We start from the raw sequence: 22,675 nt of genomic DNA, 5'->3' as shown, positions 1-22,675 counted from the left end.
GTGAACGCTTTCCATGCTGCACCTTGGTCCAATCCTTCCAACAATGAACGTTTACAACCCCCTTCTGGACAGCAGAACCACATGAATAAAGTTCCCCTCCAGTCCGGTCACCAACTTTATGCTTATGAGCAATTAAATCCATTCAATTATTCCAGTGATGTTTAACCTCTCCAGTTTCTCACTGCAGAAAAGCTGGTGTCAAATTAGATTTCCGACTCCAGCTTAGTTAGGAAACTCCTGGAAATAAGTTCCCCTAGATCAGCCAGCGAATTCATCTCTTAGCAGTATGACACGTTTGAATGGAACGTGCTGCACAGCTACTGTATGATATCATACAAGTTCAGGGCCCATATTCATAATGCATCTCAGAGTAAGAGTGCTGATCTAGGATCTGCCTTTTAGATCAGACTGAACACAATATTATGGACTGAGGGACCTGATCCTAGATCAGTGCTTCTAATTCGAGATGCTTTATGAATATGGGCCCTGAACTTCTCCTAATCTTACCTTTTCCCTAGTTCGACAGTTGGTTGTACAGAAACCGTAACCTGGCAACTGGCAGCCACACTGTACCTTGGTACCTTTGTTCAATATCCCACCAGCCGACACTTTCTTGTTTGAGTCATCTAATATATATGGATGGAGGAGGACACACTGCATTTCTTTCTGTGCCCTTTGGCTTGTTTGCATAAACCCCATCATGGGTTGACATGGCAGTGAGGGAGGTGATTCTGATGTGTTTGGTTAAGACCTCATGACAAGGAATAACATGCTGGAGCCTTTCAGTGAGACAGCAGTGAAACGTCTTGTTATTCACACGGGCACTCATCTAGACTGATCAATAATATTTGTAAAAGTAAAGAATATTCATAGAAAAAGCACTTGATATGTCAGCCCATCAAGACTTCCCTCAACTTCCCCTGCTTACTAATGCTACTGAAGCTCATGTTTGCTGAAGTACTTTTTGACAGCAGTGATGGATCAACCAATTCAGTAGCACAGTAGTTACCTTTTTAATGAAAACATTAAATTCACAGTCATATTAGTTATAAAAGTGACCCATATAAAAACCAATCAGTATTATACTGTACATATATGCTGAATATGTGATACACATCACACCTGACAGTTTTAACAGCTTATTACCCAAGCCGTTTGTCTCCCGTACTGTAGTTTCATCACCTCAAAAGAGCAACAAACAATGACAGGACGTTATTGAGGTCACGTACTCTGAAGACAAAAAACACACAACAAAGTTATTTGACACGTTTCTTGGGTAACTCATGCTGCCATGTTTTGTATTTCTGACAATACTATTTTAGAAATGTATGCATCACCTTCAATGCTAATATGAATTTCAATTGTTTGCGATACATTTTTTTTTTCTCCAGCATTGTGATGCATATAATGTGGAGCACGATAACACAGATAATATGACAAACGAGAAACAATAAATGAAAGAGACAAAAGTACAGATATGCTGAAATGAAAGCTTTGTGCCTATGGCATTATGACACAAGAGGACAGGCTGTTTACTACCTTATGCCACCCAGATTCAACCCTGGATGTAAATTGAATTTCTTCAAATGATACAGAAACTTCACAGTCATGGTTTAAATGAACATGTTAGTGTAACTAGCCTATTTCTGGAAATGTTGCAAAACATGCAAATGAAAGAGAGCGTCACAATCAAATGTACAGAATCTATTTTACAGCATTTTATCCTATATTCTTGATCCTACATTTTACAGCACTTGATCCTACATCCAACATTTGTCATAATGTAAAAAAGGGCCAAAATTCTAGCATTAATTCAGTAGGATTCCATTGAGGGGGGCATGTGTCCTGGATACTGGAGTACTGCTCTTGTTTCTGAATCATAAGCTCCATGGCAGGCAGGAGAGGGACCCGTGAAAGCCCCACTCTGCACTGCCACCAAAACCCTCTCTCTGCTCCTTCCATCTTCTCTCTGCACTTTGTGAAGGCTCGCTGAGACGGAACTTGTCTCTGGCGTACATTGGAGACACAAACAGAGCGAAGAACAGGCACAGAGGCCCTTAAGATTATTTTAGGGATCTAAAAAACGAAAACCAATCATCCTAGAATTTGTACCACCCAACCTCCCAGAAAGAATTCACTGCCTCTTTCATCCCCCCCTTCCTCTCCTTCTTCCTCTTCTTCCTGATCAATCCAAGTCTGTTGTGGAGCATATGAGGAAATCACAAAGTTATCCTCTGCTGTTAGACCTTGAGGGGCAAGGGGTACCCAGTGTTGTTTGTAACCAGACAAGAATGTCATTGATGAGGTATCGCAGTCTGCAAGGTTGATGGGAGGTATGGAGTGAGATGGTGAGTCATTGGAGTTATTGAAACACATTGGAGAGATCGGGGTGTATATTGTTCTCTCCTCCTCTCTCCCTGTACCAGGGCCCAACCACTCTGTCTCCCCCGTGGTGACCAGATCAGACAATAGTGATGCCCCTTGCCCAGTGTTGTCTAGGTCCCACAAAAGGAGCTGCCCCTTAGTGTCTGTAGGCAGTGCCATGCTGGCCATGGCACTCTGTCTCTGGCTGGAGCAGCAGAGTGGACAGAGTGGCAGTTGGTTATCAATATGCCGCAATGTGGGCAGTACCAGGGGGTGCCCTGTTGAGTCCCTGTCTCCAACACACTGGTTCGGCTCAGGTGGTGCTCCACACGAAAACAAAACTGGACCACCTTGAACCCAACTGGGTTTGTGGTCACTGGATTCAGATGACCATGGAGAGTTGATGTTGTCTTTGCTGTCTGGATGGTGATGGCATTCTTCCTTCACACCTTCATTGGATACCTGCACTACGACCATGCTATAGTTGATGGAGGACTGGGTGCTGTTGTTGGAGTACTCTGGGGGTGGACCCTGCTGGCCCATGCAGGTGTCACAGTGCCTGGGCTGGGCAATGGAGGAGGGTCTGTCCTGGGGGGAATAGGACCCAGACCCACTGCTGGTGAACTTTGACCCCATCTGGAGTTTACCAGTCTTCAGGTTACCATAGGAGAACCCCACAGGGTAATGATACGGCTTGGCAGTGGAGATAGTGATGGCTTCTGGAGGGTACCACGATGGAGGTGGGATGTTGCTTGTTGTCAGTTTCTGTGTAGAAGAGAAAGAGGATTTAGTTTATGTAACTTACTAAAACACCTCTATGACCCCTTCTACATTCCACCAAACCCTTGGAATCACTGAGTGGTTACAATGTATGTCAAACCAAAATGAACTTGTTCAATTATAATTCTGAACAACTTTCATGGCAAGAATGAAATGAGCTCAACTGAAACAACACTGCTGTAATCTTTTATAATTGCTTTCAGTTCTTGGCATGAAATGCAAATTACAGTGATACAACTGATTAAACAGGAATGATTTCTCAGCATATGAGAGGAGTTGGAATAAAACAGATACAACTTTGGGAAGATTGGTAAAGATTGGTAAACCTTTAAAGAGAAAATGAATGATGATAAAGTTAAATAATTTCCTCATAAATCAGTGCGTTTGTAAATTGCAAAGAGATAACATTTTATCGTAACTACTGTTACACATTGTGCCCTCTTCCAAGTTAGGTGTTGCTCCAGATGAAACTCAGGTTCGGTTTCACCCTATTGAGGCCTCTCATACACATGTTACTGTAAGTTTGGCCTGGAGGCCTGTTTTTCCAGTAACAGGAACTGGCACTCCTTCATATATGGGCAAATCTCCAATCAACATTTCTTACCAAGGCGTCTGGCATGTTACTCTTCTTTCTCACATAGTGACGACACACCACCACCGGTAGCAGGAGAGAACCAAGTAGCAGACACCCTAAGAGGAGGAACCAGGGGAACAGCAGCCAGGGGTCACCTAGATGGGGGAAGATTGTTTCTATTACACCTCAGTAATGGCAATACAGCTGCCTCACTCTCAGAGCCTATTGTAAATTGCCAGCGCTATAGAGCAAGCGTGGGCGTGTCTGTGAGGTCTGTCAGTACAGTAGTTTCAAGGATGCATAAATAAGAGGCTCCATTCAGTCTTGTCACCAGAAAGTGAGCCTTTATATAATCTTTGAAAAGGCAGCAGTAATACCCTTAACATTGTGAAACTACAGTACAATGCATTTGCAGTATGCCTTTAAGTTCTTTATGGTAACAGTATGGTTACTCAAATCATTCACAGATGATTCATTCAACAAAACTAGCAAAGGCAAAAAGGAAAGGCATTACCAGCCTGGTCTCATAGACTAGACGTAACATAGTAAATGTAAATCCGGGACAGTCAAATTAGTATGATATGTACCGTTTGGTATGGTTACAAAAGACAGATGGTTACTTAAAGCAAAAACGAAAGTTGGGTGGTTGGTCGGGGTGGATGGGTGGATGTATAACCAAAGGATGCGAGTTCAAATCTCATCACGAAAAACTTGAGAATTTTAACTAATTAGCAACTTTTCAACTATTTCCTACTTTTTAGCTACTTTGCAACTACTTAGCATGTTAGCTAACCCTTCCCCTTCCCTTAACCTAATTCAGAACATATAATACAAATTCCAATTCGTAACATATCGTACGACATGGGTGATGGACAACCACAAATGAATACATACAATACGAAACGTAACATGGAGCGTCTCGGATTTACATACAAAATAATACGAAATGCTCTGAGACCAGCTTGTGCATACATGCAGAGCCTTGAGGGACACCAGATGACCTCACCTGGTAATGCCACACAGAATGTATGGCTCTCACTGGGATTTCGGTGTATTTCTCTAGTTGGGATGTACACTACATAGCCACAGTACTCTACGTTGATGTTCTTTAGATTGTTGAGGACAAACTCTCCATTTGTGTTTTTGTGGACCTGTGAAAAAAAGAGTCAGCAGTCAGAACTTGTTTTGTGTATCTAACGTGTGTGTGTGGGTGGGTGTGCGTGTGTCTGCATGCATATTGTGTGAGCAGTACGTGTGTGTGTGGGGTGGGGGGGTTATCACCTGTGCTGCCCAGCTAGGACGAGTGATGTTGAGGGTATAGAAGGTTGGAGGGTCATGGTAGGAAAAGCCGGTACTGTTGAAAATCTTCTCAATGGAAGTCTTATTATCCGGTCCTAACGGTAGGGTGACAGTCACTTTTAAAGATGACGTTGTGGGTGTCACAGACACATTGGCTGGCCCAAGGACAGCTGACGTGTAAAAGACAAATTAAGGGTGAGAATAAGACTAAGGAAAAATAACGAATTAGTGACAATCTGAAGAGAACAGGATAAACCCATTCAGTATGGGCCAAATGCTAACTGGACGAATTGGTGAGTAACAGAAGCTTTCATGGAAACATACTCTGATGTCATTAGAGAAAATGAACAGACAATTGGAGCGATGTGTATGTATCACAGCTACGGATTCTGCCCTCTGAGCCAACACGTACTCCAAAAACATCCCAATCTAGAAAAAGTATGATAAAGAGAGGAAATTGCTTACTGTCTCTCAGAGGTTTAAACAGTGCTGTATGGCCTAGCGAGTGACTGTTGGCGAAAACCTGAGCACAGTATACATGTTGATAGATGTATGGTGTCTCTGCAGTGAGGTCACAAGAAAGAGTTGTGATGTTCTGGCACGCCATATTCAGCTGGTATGGCTCTCCGTATCTATAATGAACACAAAAAACATGATCAAACACACTATGTTTTTTTACCTTTACTTAACCAGGCAAGTCAGTTAAGAACAAATTCTTATTTTCAATGACAGCCTAGAAACAGTGGGTTAACTGCCTGTTCAGGGGCAGAACGACAGATTTGTACCTTGTCAGCTCGGGGGTTTGAACTTGCAACCTTCCGGTTACTAGTCCAAAGCTCTAACCACTAGGCTACCCTGCCACCCCATATGTAAGGAACCCTTAGCCAAAATTGAATGTTGCATTTTGTAATAAATATTGAGTAACACTTTACTTGATGTCTGCAGGTACAATGCTTAAAAAAAATTATAAGCATGTATGAGCATTTATGAGCCTTTATCATGACATATCACATGTTGCAAATGTATTGCCTTTCAGGGTGTGCGTGCGGCAGCCTAGCTGCTAGACCATAAATAGCACAACAGAGTTCTGAAATAGGTGTGTTATTTAACCCCTTACTTCCTCATAGAAAAATAACTGAAGGATAGTGTGTCAAACAGGGAACCGATATTCAGCGGGGATGATCAGGGCCAATCTTTTTCTGAACTGATTTGATGGTGGAGCTATGAGGCATTGAATAAGGACATGCAAGCCATTCCAGGTGACCGTCTCGGAGAAACAAATCAATGCGATTGGTGTGGCACTTGGCATTTGCCCGTCAGACCGTGTCATGACCAATTAGATGAGCTGACGTTTCCACTTTGTAGCAATATCTCAACGAGGCAGTAAGACAAAGTGATTGAGACGAAAACGTGGCCTTGCATAGCCACAGGTGAACTGAGTGCCGTTTGTAAAGTTAAATGTTACATTTTTACAGGCAATTATTTTTACAGATTTATCCCTGTGGTGATGCACAGACCACAGCCTGTCTGCTAAGGCTTGCCCCAGCCAGTGGAGCTCAACCTGCAGCATGGAGAAGTACAGTAGCACCACGGTTTCAAGGCTGATGGCAGTAGGTGGAGCAGCAAATTGAGCAACCCACCATATCCAAAACAATGGGGACAACAATGGGGACAATGATGGGGACATCAATGGGGACAACAATGGGGATAACGATGGAGACAACAATGGGGACAATGATGGGGATAACGATCGGGACAACAATGAGGACAACAATGGGGACAACAATGGGGATAACGATGGGGACAACAATGGGGATAACGACGGAGACAACAATGGGGACAATGATGGGGACAACAATGGGGATAACGATGGGGACAACAGTGGGGACAACGATGGGGATAATGATGGGGACAACAATGAGGACAACAATGGGGACAACAATGGGGACAACAATGGGGACAACAATGGGGATAACGATGGGGGACAATGATGCTGAAAAGGAGCATGGTTCCGTCTTTCAGCACACAGCTTTAAAATGTTGTTGACATAAGTCACATGTCGCCCTAGGTCACCCTAGCCTGGGCACATAAATATGTTGTTGGGTTGAAAGGTGAAAAGGTGACCACTGTTTTCCTGTCTCTCACCTTTTGTAATGGACACTGTAAAGGACCCCTTCATCTGGGCTGTCGACCTTGTTCCAGTGGAGCACAGTGTTGAAATTCCTAGAGATGAAGTATGGCTTCCCTTCACCAATGGCGGAACAACCTATAGATAAAGAGAAAGACGGTGGGGAAAGTGAACTTGAGACTGTCCATTCACCAATAGCATTCGTAGCATAACGTCTCTCTAGTCAGTACACAAAAAGCATTGCTCTATTATTCAACATTGTCACGACCTATGTGACATGCTCACAGCAACAGCCTCTGTCAAAGGATCTGCCTCCCTCGGGACACACTTGCTCCGTTTTCACTCATAGCAGCTGTGGGCCAAACTCAAACAGGGCTTACGTAAGCTGGGCTTTGTTTCATTGGCAGCAGGAACTAAAGTGTGTAATTGTTCCAGGGCTACAAAGGAGGGAATATAAGCAACTGAACATGTGGAAGCAAGCCAATTGTTTGATTTGAGTGCGAATAGGATGAAACAAAAGCCACAGTTTGGGTCTGTAGGGCCCATCCACAAAGGACTCTATAATAAGATAGAAACTGTAGTGGAAGAATAATAGAAGGTGATAATTGCGATGAGCGACTTGCAGGCGCTGAGGCCCAGCGTGATGACATGAATCATGATTTATGATGGCTGACCATCTGTGGGGCTACCACGGGGTTTAAACACACCTTATGTGTGGACTTCTCTGTGGAGGGACGTTCCCACAGAACCCTGCGAGTACAGAGACCATTGGAGGTGTGAAGACAGATGAAAACGTGAAATCGACTACATGAATGTGGTTGGGAGTTAAACTATCATGTTTGAATTGTTTCAAGAATTCATAAAGAGCAATGGATATTGATATGTTTCATTGTGCTGTAAGTGCTATGGATTTATTGTTACAGGGAAAATGCGGCATTCTATCAATCGGACGGCTGATAGTTCAAAGAGGGAGCTATATTCTAAATTGAGTTGATTAGATTAGAATCTGGGTGTGTTTTTCTGTCTTTTGTTTTTACTAGCAAAGTGCAAAGAAATGTTCATTCAGCTTGAGTGTGTGTTCATGCTTGAATTTGTTTAAAGGACAGTAAATTTGTTCATATGAATTGAAGGCAAGTGTAACCACGTTAAGTCTCATTTACGCTGATTAGTCTGTAATGTATGTATGTCACGTACACTGCAATTGTTTGAGTGTTAATTATTTCATGACTGGGACATTCTACTAGTTGAATTAAGTAAATGCGTTCCTCCTTCTACAGAGTAAATCTTTGATTGACTCTACTCTTACAATTTAGCAGGTCTATTGGCAGTTGTTATATACAGTAGGGCAAAATAGTATTTAGTCAGCCACCAATTGTGCATGTTCTACCACTTAAAGAGATGATAGAGGCCTGTAATTTTCATCATAGGTACACTTCAACTATGACAGACAAAATGAGAAAAAAAATCCAGAAAATCACATTGTAGGATTTTTAATGAATTTATTTGCAAATTATAGTGGAAATATATTTGGTCACTATAACCAAATAGTTTGGTCACCTACAAACAAGCAAGATGTCTGGCTCTCACAGACCTGTAACTTCTTCTTTAAGAGGCTCCTCTGTCCTCCACCTGTATTAATGGCACCTGTTTGAACTTGTTATCAGTATAAAAGACACCTGTCCACAACCTCAAACAGTCACACTCCAAACTCCACTATGGCCAAGACCAAAGAGCTGTCAAAGGACACCAGAAACAAAATTGTAGACATGCACCAGGCTGGGAAGACTGGATCTGCAATAGGTTTGAAGAAATCAACTGTGGGAGCAATTATTAGGAAATGGAAGACATACAAGACCACTGATAATCTCCCTCGATCTGGGCAAGATCTCACCCCGTGGGGTCAAAATGATCACAAGAACGGTGAGCAAAAATCCTAGAACCACACGGGGGGGGACCTAGTGAATGAGCTGAGACCAAAGTAACAAAGCCTACCATCAGTAACACACTACGCCGCCAGGGACTCCAATCCTGCAGTGCCAGACGTGTCCCCCTGTTTAAGCCAGTACATGTCCAGGCCCGTCTGAAGTTTGCCAGAGAGCATTTGGATGATCCAGAAGATTGGGAGAATGTCATATGGTCAGATGAAACCAAAATATAACTTTTTGGTAAAAATAAAAATATAACTTTTTGGTAAAAACTCAACTCAATTCTTTGTTTGGAGGACAAAGAATGCTGAGTTGCATCCAAAGAACACCACACCTACTGTGAAGCATGGGGGTGGAAACATCATGCTTTGGGGCTGTTATTCTGCAAAGGGACCAGGACGACTGATCCGTGTAAAGGAAAGAATGAATGGGGCCATGTATCGTGAGATTTTGAGTGAAAACCTCCTTCCATCAGCAAGGGTATTGAAGATGAAACGTGGCTGGGTCTTTCAGCATGACAATGATCCCAAACACACCGCCCGGGCAACGAAGGAGTGGCTTCGTAAGAAGCATTTCAAGGTCCTGGAGTGGCCTATCTCAACCCCATAGAAAATCTTTGGAGGGAGTTGAAAGTCTGTGTTGCCCAGCAACAGCCCCAAAACATCACTGTTCTAGAGGAGATCTGCATGGAGGAATGGGCCAAAATACCAGCAACAGTGAGTGAAAACCTTGTGAAGACTTACAGAAAACGTTTGACCTCTGTCATTGCCAACAAAGGGTATATAACATTGAAGTATTGAGATAAATTTGTGTTATTGACCAAATACTTATTTTCCACCATAATTTGCAAATAAATTAATTTAAAATCCTATAATGTGATTTTCTGGATTTTTTTTCTCTCATTTTGTCTGTCATAGTTGAAGTGTACCTATGATGAAAATTACAGGCCTCTCTCATCTTTTTAAGTGGGAGAACTTGCACAATTGGTGGCTGACTAAATACTTTTTTGCTCCACTGTACACAATACCCATAGCATATGCCTGAGTATCACCTTGACATCCCTGATCTGCTTGCTTCAGTAAATTAATGCTAGTACATTGGACGCCAGGATTAGCTATTCGTATCTCTTAATAATTGAATAACGGTGCAAGTTAGACATGTTCATTATAGTCATTCTTAGAGGTGATGCAAGTCTCACTACCTTGGCTAGATCCTCTAGAGACTTACAGGGCCTGTCGCATTTATTTACATAATGTTGGAGTCAGATTGATAAAGGCAGTTTATTATTATGCTCAACATCATTTCTACATAACGATTGGATAATTTCCATCCAACTACATAACGTTTGGATAATTTCCATCCAACTACATAACGTTTGGATCATTTCCATCCAACTACATAACGGTTGGATCATTTCCATCCAACTACATAACGGTTGGATCATTTCCATCCAACTACATAACGTTTGGATCATTTCCATCCAACTACATAACGGTTGGATCATTTCCATCCAACTACATAACGGTTTGATCATTTCCATCCAACTACATAACGGTTGGATCATTTCCATCCAACTACATAACGTTTGGATCATTTCCATCCAACTACATAACGGTTGGATCATTTCCATCCAACTACATAACGTTTGGATCATTTCCATCCAACTACATCCAACTACATAACGGTTGGATCATTTCCATCCAACTACATAACGTTTGGATCATTTCCATCCAACTACATAACGGTTGGATCATTTCCATCCAACTACATAACGGTTGGATAATTTCCATCCAACTACATAACGTTTGGATCATTTCCATCCAACTACATAACGTTTGGATCATTTCCATCCAACTACATAACGGTTGGATCATTTCCATCCAACTACATATAGGTGGGATTTTCACTACACTACAATATAGATACACTAGGAAGAATTCATACTTAATTAACCTTTCCTTTTTTTAATGTCAGTTACGTATGTAGAAGCACTTACGTCACAGTGCATCTGGTCATGTCTCGTGCAGAATACAGGTTACGCGATTCACCAGAATATGATACACAGCCTCGACTCCCTTCCACATCAGCATTTTGATATGCCCTATAATAATGTAGTCAATATAATAGACCACTCAAATTAACTTGCCCTGGGGATCCATTTTCCATTGATCGCTATAATTTAGTCCACATAGGGTTCACTACTCTTTGTCCACCAGGATCTTGATTAGAACTGTGGGGAAATCTCGAGAGACTCACATCATCTAATTCATTACGACCTCATATTAAAACAATGACTGTCGTGATGCGTCCCAAATGGGCCCCCTATTCCCTATATGGCGCAGTGCTTTTGTCCAGAGCACCAGTGCACTGTTTAGGAAATAGGGTGGCACTTGGGACGCAACCTAGGTTTATACCTACATGGAGTGCGCTCATCCAAATCAAACAGGAGATCCGTAGTGCTCCGTTAAACTCACCATGGCAGTACAGGAGAAGCACCACGACCTTCCTAGGCCACAGATCCATTGGGCTTGAGGAGTCAGAAGAGTGAGATTAAAATTCCGTTCTCACAGTCTGTACTCCTTTCTCCTGATTTCCTCAGGGAGAACCCACCATGTGATGTGTAGTAAATACGACTCCAGTCAACAACAAAAAAAACAGTAATGGTCCAGGCCAAAAAAATCAATGAAGACACAAGGAGAGACCAAGTCCCAATCCACCGGGTATCGGAGAGCAGATCTGGGATTCATAGGATATCCTATCCACGACCTGAACCTTCTCTGACCAGTTTAGGGAAAGGAGCACCCATCCCCAGGTGAGCTGCAGGTGAACTTTGGAACCGTCTTATCAACTTTGTTCCTGTTTTTGTCTCCCTATGCTCAACCTCCCTCCCACAAAGTCTCGACTACTGTGTTGGTTGTCCTCTCTCTCTCTCTCTTTCTGTCCCTCTCTCTCTTTCTATTTTTCTTTCTCTTTCTATTTCTCTCTCTCCTGTTCTTGTCTTTCAGGTTTTATCTGAAAATGTATCCTAAATAAATACAAAGGCGATAGAATGTGCAATCTGTCAACACATCTCACCGCCACATGAGAATACTGTTTAACCTGTTTTCAGTTTCACCAGTGTTCTACTTCTGTGTTTAATGGTTTTCAAACAATGGTATGTTACATACAAGTAGTGTGCACAGAAATGGAACACCTTTCTGTGCACAACCATGGTGTGTACAGAACATGAATTATTGCATCGGAATGAATGAAGGAGACTCCAAGAAATATTGCTTCAATGGATCTTTGTAGGATAATTATGGAAATCTGATTTTATAATGGAACCCATATTGTTGCCCACGGGAGTCTATGCATAGTCCCTGCTATCCACCACCATATCACATAGACTTTGTTTTAATAGGGTAATAACATGGAACATCAAGCATTTTGATTCTCGATCCAGAGGGTATAATACACACTGAATGATGTGTCTATTATCTATTGTCTACACTGGTGTGAAGAGTTGCTCAGCAGTTTACAACAGGAGGAAGTGTCACGCCCTGATCTATTTCACCTGTCTTTGTGATTGTCTCCACCCACCACCCGTTTTCCCCCATTAGTCCCTGGGTTTGTCTTGTCAAATCAAGTCAACCAGCGTGGTTTCCCGTGTTCCTGCTTTTTCTTCTCTCTCTTTTGCTAGTCCTCCCGGTTTTGACCCTTGCCCGTCTTGACTCTGAACCCTCCTGCCTGACCATACTGCCTGCCCTGACCTTGAACCTGCCTGCCTGCCTGCCACTCTGTACCTCCTGGACTCTGACCTTGTTATGATCTTTTGCCTTTCCACGACCATTCTCTTCCCTGCCCCTTGGATTGTAAAACATATCAGAGTCTCGAACCATCGGCCTTCCGTAGAACCAGGTAGAACCCTTTTTGGTTTCAGATCGAAACCTTTTGGGTTCCATTTAGAACCCTCTGTGGAAAGGGTTCTTCATGGAACCCAACAGGGTTCTAACTGGAACCAAAAAGGGTTCTTCAAAGGGTTCCCTTACAGGGACAGCCAAATAACCATTAGGTTCTAGAAATACCTTTTTTCTCTAAGAGTGTAGTGTGCACCCAATAAATTGCTCTATCAAAAAGTTATTGAGGTTTATTGTATTTATAAATCCGACCAGTTTCTTATTTAGAACTTTTGATCCAAGGCTGTTTGCCGAGAACTTTGATATGAGATTAAGTTTATCTTTGAGAAGTGTCTCAGAGTTGTCACCATATTCTCAGGAGAGAAGTGCACACATAGATACAATAAAATGCAAGGTTTTATATTTCATTATGTGAGTCCACGCACCTCTTCCTCCATTCTCTTCAAAAGCAAATGATAAAAAAAGTAAACAAGGAAGGCCTTGGAGAGATTAAAAAACATGGCCTTATCTGCTCCCTAGCCGACGCGTTTCGTACACTGCTGGCAGTCCTCTCATCATTACATGATAAATTCATTAGTCTCTCCACAATTAACTCGTTTTACCTCCCACTACTCACGCTCGCATCTCACCCTTGTTCAAATGCAAATGAGAAAAGCCAAAGGTAGACAAAGAGGATCGGGGAAAATTACACCGTACAAAATGGATGAAAGGTCCCATGGTGCAACAGTGCTTCTGCTGCCTTTATTTGGCATTCAGAAAATGAGTGTGAAAAAGAAAACTGTTTGGCGTCAAATGAATTGCTATAATGACTCATAATCATAGCCATACTGCTGCCAGTCCAGCCATGCAGTCCCACAGTACACTGTGTGCATCTTGGTAATAAAAACATAATAAAACAAAAACTGTTATGGCCACAAATGTACTGATCAATCATAGCAAAACAGATGGCCTTAAAGCAAACAGAGGGATTGAAACTTTCTGAAGAGTGTCCTTGCTTCAGCTGCAGAGTTAACTGTGCAAAAATTCAATAATTGCTTTTGTGAAAGAACAGATTCAGCTCAGCAAATGAATCATCGATGGGCTCCAAGCACAAATCACTTGTCGCTCATAATTGCAATAGGCATCATGATGTTCTCTTTCAAATTGGCTCCCCTTTATGATTCTTTGCTATCCTCACTGGTCAGACATATGGAAGTTAATAAAACTACTCTACATGAGCTACATTTTCAATGGTTTACTTTTTTTGTATGGTCTATAAACTCGTAAAATATACACAAACATGCTGATAGCGCTTCGATCCAATTACCAAGTTTAATTAACTGCTGTTTGACTACTGTGGCAGAGCCACTGCCACCTGAATATGACAGCTGGCCACAGGCTGATAGAGGAGTTGGCCAACTTACAAGACGCTGTGTTCTAACAGAAAGATAATGGAACAGCCACCTCAACCTGGCAACAAAATGATCTGGCAACCCAGCAACATCAAGCTCAAAATCCACAGCATCTTAAGGTACTGCTTTATGGGCTACTCTATTTAACAATGCAGAGAGGCCCTAATGTTCTTTCCAGTATTCCTTTTCCTCAGGACTTGTGAAAATGTGATTATTTTGGGGGAACTTTAATTGTCTGTCTGTTCATTCTGAACTTTTCATGAGGCATGAGATGAGACATCTGCCCATTTTACTGACTCCATTTATTGGGCCTAGTAACAAAGAAATCAATCACAAGATGAGACTATTATTTAAAAAGAGAACAAATGAACTGAAAGGGGGATGTTCTGTTAAATACTGTATATTGGACAGTGTGTTACTATGCTGACCTCAACTTCTACTCAAAGTCGTCTGACTCCCTTGTGAAGCCCAAAGTTCATCCTGTCGCCAAGTTTTTTTGATCAGCATGTCACCAGAGAAATCTATACGCTCCTGTGATCCCTGGCTGTTTCCAATTCCTACTTTGCTGTAACAATGTGCTCGAGTGGATTCGATACGAGAATCTATCTCCTTTCTCCTTGTCACCAAATCAATTCACAGCCAAGGCACCCTTGAGAGAAAACAGCTTTGAAGTTGGACACAGACTGAGTGAAGAGAGAGAGAGAGAGAGTGAGAGCAGACCAAGCCTTGTGCTTCAGGAGCATCATCAACACTGATTCTTCCTGCCTGTTCGCCATCACAGCCAGTCAAACATGACTCACACCTTTCACCTGCAGCTAGCTAGTCTACAGAAGTAGTGGAATGAGTCAGTACCTTTGATCTGGCCTTGGAAACATATGTTGGTCTGAGATAACACTGTCCCCTTTAGGACCAATCAGTGCTCAGTGCAAGAAGGAACAGAGGGAGCCGGTACTGCGGCCATATTAGATATTTTTCCTGTCAACTGAGGGACTTTCTAACATGGATTCTGTGAGACAAGTGGGTGTTCAAGCATACATCACCTTACATTGCTGCGTCTCGTCACGCTAGAAGATGTATCGCCTACATCAACTGACATACATAGCCAAGGATTGTCTGTACGTCTCTGACTTTGTGTGTAACTATCCCACATGTCTTTCTGGGCAGAAAGCAGAGATGACTGAATACTGAATCGCAGCCGTCCTTCGCATATAGAGTAATACATCACGAGCAGACCACAAATGGATTCATAAGGGAGAAATAGAAACACAAAATAGAATGCGGGCCCATTGAAATGATACGTCTTAGAATGTGTGTAGAGCATGGAACCAAGGTGTTCTGTCTCTGCTGGGGAAAAGGAGCTAATTACTGGCTGCTGACGGCAGCGGTCGATAGGCCCTAGTTCCCTGCAGGGCCGTATCCATTGGAAACAGGTCTGAGATCGAGCTCGCTGCGGGAATGGGAGAAGTGATCACCCACCGCCTCCCTGGAAAAGGTCTCGGTGGTATTTTGAGGCTCGGGAGGGGGGCCACGACAAGCCTCCACTCAATCTAATGAAAGCTCACAGGTACCCTGAGCAACTCTGACAGATCCCTCTCAGGCAGAGAGAGACAGAGAGAAGGGCAGAAGGCAGATCCACAGAGACTTGTGGACTGAGAGAGTGTACACAGAGACATTGACAGTCAGACAGACACATGAACATGAGGGCAGGCAGGCAGGCAGACAAACAGGCAGGCATGCAAGAAGGCAGAGAGGTCAACATGCACAGCAAGGGGTCACATTTCAACCTGAATTCACAGGAATCTAATTTACAATCTATTACAAACCGTATTACTGCCTCCTAAATGTCCTCAAAGAATTTGTTCTCGACACAGTCATAAACTGTCATGTGTGTGGCACAATGGGCCAACGTGACAATGAAAAACTATTATTTGATTGGGGCGAGGGACGAGAAGAGAAGGTGAGCCATGTCTTATGTCACAGTAACGCAAGTATGGATGGAGTCAGATTGTTCATCAGTGTCAATTCATTCACCAATGGCCTCAAAATAACCCTCTCAAAAGAGGTGCCTTTTTCCGACATGAATGAGAAACTATTATAACGAGACAATAATGTACTATTTGTCTCCAGGCAAAGACATTTGATTTTATCATTAAAGTATGCGGCACGTAGCTGGGCTAATGGTGTGGCATTATCAAAACCAATCAATTTTGCCTCCATCATTTTAATTTGTGGACGACCAAGATGTGTAACTTCGCAAACAACTGGATACTGTTCGTTACACCAACAGTCTTGCTTTGTTGTTAGGTGGGCGGAAAAATACTGTAGTATGACTAATGAGAGTTAAGCAACCAGACTTTCTTACGCTCCAATCCTTGATGGCGCTTTTGCTGTTGTAGCTTTATCCAAGTACTTAACCTGCATTATTCCAGGAAATGAATAATTCAATACAACCACATTCTTATCGCTGATCCCCACATCAATATGAATAGGGCCAGGCAGACTAGCTTTACATTCAATATTTCATTCTGCCAGGAGCAGTAGCATACCCAGCCAGGCGCCAGAGCCCACAAACAGCAGCCATATACAACGCTGAGATGCTGCTCTAGACATCTTCTCGCAGGTCGGCCAAATTAGAGCAAGTTGGAAGCAAGTGTATCTACAGAATGATGAGGAAATTATTCACATGGAGAATGATCACATCATCCGAGATGTGCAAATCAACACAAAAATGGCGAATTTTGAAGCTTCAAAGCCATGGTCGGTGTTACTAAAGTGAGGGAGAGTGTGGCCGCCATGTTGGACTTTCCATGCACAGATAAAAGACAGGCCGCTTCATTTATAAAAGAGTGAAAGAGACCCTTTGGGCATGAAACATTAACAATCAAAAGACATATATTAGATACTAAAGATCTGGCCTTGGGCCACGTGAGTACCCACACACATTCAACACATCCAAGCATCACCTTGGGGAATAAGAGGAGTGAGAGAAAAAAAACACTGAATGACTGTGTCCTTCAAACCTAGAGTCCATTTATTCTGATTATTGGATTCTCTGAGATGACTCTGAATTCACAATGTCGGCATTTTTTTGCTCTTCTTACATGTCAGCAGCAGCATACAGGACCATACTGTCAGCGTTAGTGTGCAGTGCCGCTCTCCTACATTGGGGACATTCCACAAAGCGTCAGACAAGGCCTGTACCAGAGGACATTACACTTTTTTGCTGTGGGATATTTTAATTAGGGACAGTTCACCATTTTTGCTGGTCATTTAAAGAAATGCACCTGACCCTCCCTTTGTACTGTAAAATAAATTGCACCCCCCTCATAGAATAAACTCAAAATAATGTTACCGACCACAAATAACAACTGTAGCGACCCTGTGTTTATAATGCCACTTCAACATGCTTTTGTGGTACAGACGATGCCACGCAGGGCTACGGGCCAGAATGTTGAGGGTTTGACCCCCTCCATGGACGAGCTCACTCTCCCTGCCTGACTCATTACACTACGATCAGAGCCGGCTGTAGACAATGATCAGCTAGGGGGAAATCAGATTTTCAACATTTTGATGCAATATTTATAATGATATAAATATATGCAACACATTTTTCATCAACAGCTTTCTGTGCCAATGCACCACACAGCCAATAAATAAAGCATACCTGTCACGCCCTGACCGTAGAGATCCCTTTATTCTCTGTGTTTGTTTGGTCAGAGTGTGACTCGGGTGGGAAAGTCTATGCTTTCTGGTTCTTTGTTTTTGGCCGGGTATGATTCTCAATCAGGGACAGTTGTCTATCATTGTCTCTGATTGAGAATCATACTTCGGTAGCCTTTTTTACTTTTCTCATTTGTGGGTTGTTGTCTTTGTTAGTGGCATGTATAGCCTTACAGAGCTTCACTTCATTTGTTTTGTTGTTTATTGTTTTGTTGGCGACATTTAAAATAAAAGAATGAACACTTACCACGCTGCACCTTGGTCCGGTCATTTCCTTGACGACGATAGTGTTAATACCGACTTCGGGCACCTCCATGTCATGGTTTGCATTCTGCCATGTATCTTAAATAATACCACAGCACCCGCCCTTGCATCACATCCTCACCCCGACCCCACAAGTAAAAATAATTATAAGTAAATGCATTTCATGAACTAACAATTGCACTTGAATTGTCCCCTCCTTACTGGCGCTGACTTTGCTGACAGCTACTTCATTGAGAAAAAATGTACATACTTGAGATGAATGCACGAACAGTAAATCGCTCTGGATAAGAGCGTTTGCTAAATTACAAAAATGTTTTTTTTTTTTTTATGTAGGCTGCTGCTATCGAATGCTTGGCTTGACAATCTCCAAGTCTTAAAACCTTTTGTGTAACAGATGTCTCTTTACATTCATCAATGGAAAGAGACACAGTTTGTATTGATTTATTGGCTGATTTTATTTGTCAGTAAAAAAAATACATATATACACAATCAGTGGCGACCTGTCATTCAGGGCAGGTGGTCTCTTTTTTTGTTTTCTTGAGTAAGGCAGCTCCAAAATGCAGGTGTTTCAGCCTAGCTTAGTGCTTTCTGTGGTGTTGGGGTAAGTCAGCCGAAAGTACGGAGTGTTGCTTCGTGATTGGCTCAGTGTTCTGTCACTTATGGGGACTCTAAAATTCTAGGCCCTTGGGTGCTGCCATAGTTACATTAGAAGTGCCCATCCAAGAAGGCGTTATATCTACACATTATATCTAGAGTAACTTTACTTATGTCAACATCATACTTGAAAAATCTTAGACATCTTGGACATAAAGATTACACAACAAGTTAGAAATCGCAAATTCAACAATGAGTGGTTTGGAAAGAATCCATGGCTAACTGCAAGCATTGAAAAGTAATCATTCACCTGCTATTCAGTGGAGTGGCTGTGTGGTCCCAAGTCTAAGATTAAGGGTCTCTTTTCCTAGTTTAATTAAAACATTTATAATAAATTATGAAACATTCAAAATTGGCCATGGTGTCAATTAAGCATGATTTGTGCCACACTCAAAATAATTGTTAACTCGGAACTGCAAAATCTGTTCAACTGGGAACTCGTGAAAAATAAACCACGACTGGGAAAATAAGTGTTGAACTTTCATCCAACTCGGATTCTCAGGCCTCTTTCTAGAGCTACAACCTGAAGATCACCTTTTTTCTCTCTTTGAGTTCCCAGTTGTCTTGAAAGCACCATAAATCCAGAGAATGGCAGACTTCATGACAAAATTTGCCCACGAAGGACCGCCGCACCACTTCCTGTTCAAGTGAGCACAACACAACAAGGTGAGTCCAAAAACGTCTTGCATGCTGCTGCATAAATTATGTAATATGCCAGGGAGATATGTATATAGTAGCTAATAAAGTAATACTAAGTGCATGTTGTGTAGTAAGCTGTTAGTAGCCTGTGTGCATCACCCTAATAATTTGGTCTACTTTCACCAACTGACTTGGTGGTGCACATGTAGCCTATAACCTGTTTTTGAGAAATGTAATCATTAAATATTGTAAGAGCTTTCAATTGTCTGCTTGTATGCCCCCTTTATTTATCCTACAGTTCTGACTTGGTGTACAGGGAGAACACTGTAAAAACGGCCCATGTTTTGAATTCTGTCGCTGTACATTTCAAAAGCGCTGAACAAATAGTTATATTGACTACGTCCGTCCTAGCTCTCTTATTAATTAATCGTTCTCTTTATGCCATAGTTTGTACATCTCAATTGTCAGTAGAAACCATATTTGTTTAAGCAAGTCAGCCATATCAGCTATATATTTTTTAAAGGCAGTAAATGAAGCTGAATGAACTGTTTCGCTGCCAGACAAGGCTCCGCTCATAGCCAGGTGTAGCAGTATTAAGGTTTTGGGACTGCTGTTGGGACTTTATGTAGTTTCTGGGCACCATTTGTCACCTTTATAGTGCAATTAATGTATTGTTTAGTGTTGTGTGTCTTTGCTGGCATGTATCCCACATAATTTATTGTTGCCCCACAAAGATTTAAATGCTAAAATCACCAATGTACTGCCACGACTCCCACCGAAGGTGGCTCCCCTGCCTGTTCGGGCGGCGCTCGGCGGTCGTCGTCGCCGGTCTACTAGCCGCCACCGATCCCTTTTTCCTTTTCTGTTAGTTTAGTCTTATTAGTTGCACCTGTTCCTTTTTGTGTTTCTTGATTTTTGTCTATTTAAGCCTGTTAGGCCCGCTTAAGTTTGTGCGGGATTATTTTTGTTCTCTGTGGGTTGTGGATGTGTTCTCATTGTTGTTTTCTCCGGACCGTTTGTCCTGTGTTTGGGCCGGTCAGTGTTATGCGCCCTGTAATTTGGCGTGACCGTTTTGTGCTGGAGAATAAATATTACAAATCACCGAACCCTCTGCTCTCTGCGCCTGACTCCTACCCACCACTCCTAGTAACCTGTGACATGTACACAATACAAAGATTTTAAAAAAGTGACCAGGATTGCACAATAAAGTCAGGGACTTATTTCCTTTGTGGTCACATTTTTTTTAACATAACTACGTATACAATTACATAGATAGACACACTACAGAGATACAGACAAAAACATCCTAAACCTCCAGATGAGTATCAATGGGGAGTTTAAGTACAATTCTCACAAGCTTATTTTGGCTGGTCTGTAGCTCATTGTTTAGATGTTTTGGGGCTGTTGGTGAACCATGATGTGGAGGCATAATCAAAGAGACATGGACTAGCGCACTAGAGTCTTTAAGGTGCCTATAGCTAGGTTTCCGTCCAATTGACGACTGAATATTCTAAAATCTGCATATCATATAAGCAACATACAAATGTTCCCATCAGAGTTGTGTTTCCATCAAATGTACTTGTAAAGTATGTGCGTAAATACGTAGTTCACATAAAAATAACTTTTGCAATTAAATTCCCATGTACTGAATATTGCCAATACCATGTACATGCGCTGTAGTCAACAGCTCGCTTATACAGTACAGTGCAGGTATAGCCTACTACATAATACAATTACTATGGACAGAAGTGTGAGATTATTTCTATTTGTCGAACAACAGCCGAGCTTTGATCATCGTATCACCAGAATAAGACCCTCCATATTCATTGAAAGGAGCATCAAGCTCATCACCCTGCACTGTCACCACCCTGTGAAGTTCATCATCATTGATTTCATCTGTAGCCCAATAAACTGCATGCCTTCCCATGATGTCGTGACATTTTTTATCCGACATGTACTTTACTTGCATAAAAAGGTTGGATGGAAACCTGGTTAATGTCAAGACATTCTCAGGACTCTGGAGTTACATTTTGGATGAACGTGCACATGCGATTTTTGAAGGAGCCTAATCAGATTCAAAGATTGGGACTGGTTGTGTTTATGCCACATATACAAGAGAATACATTTTAAAAGTGAAATAATAAATATTTAGGCTTCATCGAAGCATTAGGTTCTAGATGTGCAAGGAACAGGCACTCCGTTTGGAGGGGAGGCAGAGCTCAAGTTAAGCTTTCCTGAATATCGGGGCCTGCCGGGAGCGTAGGGGTCCACATTATTAAAGAACGACTTGGGAGAATAATGATCTGCAACAGACAGTTCATCTCAGTGTCAGAAGTAAAAATGCAGCCCTTCTGGCCTGCTACTGTGCCTTTCTAGACCTTATAAACTGTTGAGAGTAGACCCACAACCGATCCAAATGGAATGAAACATTCAAATCATAGGGCTTTTACACTTTTATTCAAATGACATGTTCACTGTAGCCTATTTTAGAATTTTGTACTCACTTAAAAAACACTAATGCAATTTTATTCATTGCGTTATGGTGTTGTAGGATAGTCTAGGCAGGATAATTGTATTGTCCCTGAACAAGATCAAAAGCTTTTTGAGCAGAGTGTCTCGTGTCTTTCATGCTAAATGAGGCACCTGGCCTCTCCACTGCCTATCAGCTATTCCTATTTGTTCTTGAGGATTCATATTGAAAATTGATGCAGCTTTGAATGCTTTTATGTGTGGTACGATTGCAAGTTAGCCTATCGTAGATCTGGACAAATGATTCACCTACCACTATTGTCACTATGATTGGTGGATGAAGGGCAGGATAGACAGTTAGACTGGTAGACTAGATTGATCTGTGGTATAGTTAAGCAATAAGGCCCGAGGGGGTCATACTGTAGCATTCACCTGGTCAGTCTATGTCATGGAAAGAGCAGGTGTTCCTAATGTTTTGTACACTCAGTGTACAATGTACTAACTGATGAAAAGGCAATTGAGAAGTGAAGAAGCTCTGAGATAACCAAATTTCCAAATTCATCCCTAAATTA

The 22,675-nt window shown here is 42.1% G+C and overlaps 1 protein-coding gene across 1 annotated transcript; it reads right to left on the bottom strand.

Annotated features, from left to right (window-relative positions):
* Positions 1–1,002: 1,002 nt before the first annotated feature.
* On the bottom strand, positions 1,003–11,963 carry LOC110517041. Its single transcript, XM_021595273.2, has 7 exons — positions 11,545–11,963; positions 7,163–7,283; positions 5,483–5,649; positions 5,000–5,187; positions 4,725–4,869; positions 3,749–3,873; positions 1,003–3,129 (listed from the first exon to the last, which is right to left on the bottom strand). The coding sequence occupies exons 1-7, from the start codon at positions 11,591–11,593 to the stop codon at positions 2,095–2,097; spliced, it is 1,830 nt and encodes a 609-aa protein (XP_021450948.2). The 5' UTR covers positions 11,594–11,963; the 3' UTR covers positions 1,003–2,094.
* Positions 11,964–22,675: the final 10,712 nt, after the last annotated feature.

Source organism: Oncorhynchus mykiss, chromosome 3 (genome assembly GCF_013265735.2).
Source record: "Oncorhynchus mykiss isolate Arlee chromosome 3, USDA_OmykA_1.1, whole genome shotgun sequence".
NCBI classification, from domain to species: Eukaryota; Metazoa; Chordata; class Actinopteri; order Salmoniformes; family Salmonidae; genus Oncorhynchus; species Oncorhynchus mykiss.
Note: the sequence above shows the minus strand (reverse complement) of the source record. Positions and strands in the feature narration are given on the sequence as shown.

Bases quoted from the DNA above. Each gene is read 5' to 3' on its own strand.
- LOC110517041 (XM_021595273.2), bottom strand. From the start codon at position 11,593: ATGGATCTGTGGCCTAGGAAGGTCGTGGTGCTTCTCCTGTACTGCCAT. The intron at 3,874-4,724 runs GTGAGGTCATCT...TCCCCCATCTAG, and splicing joins ATTCTGTGTGGCATTACCAG to GTGACCCCTGGCTGCTGTTC. The intron at 3,130-3,748 runs GTAAGAAATGTT...TCTTCTACACAG, and splicing joins GTAACATGCCAGACGCCTTG to AAACTGACAACAAGCAACAT.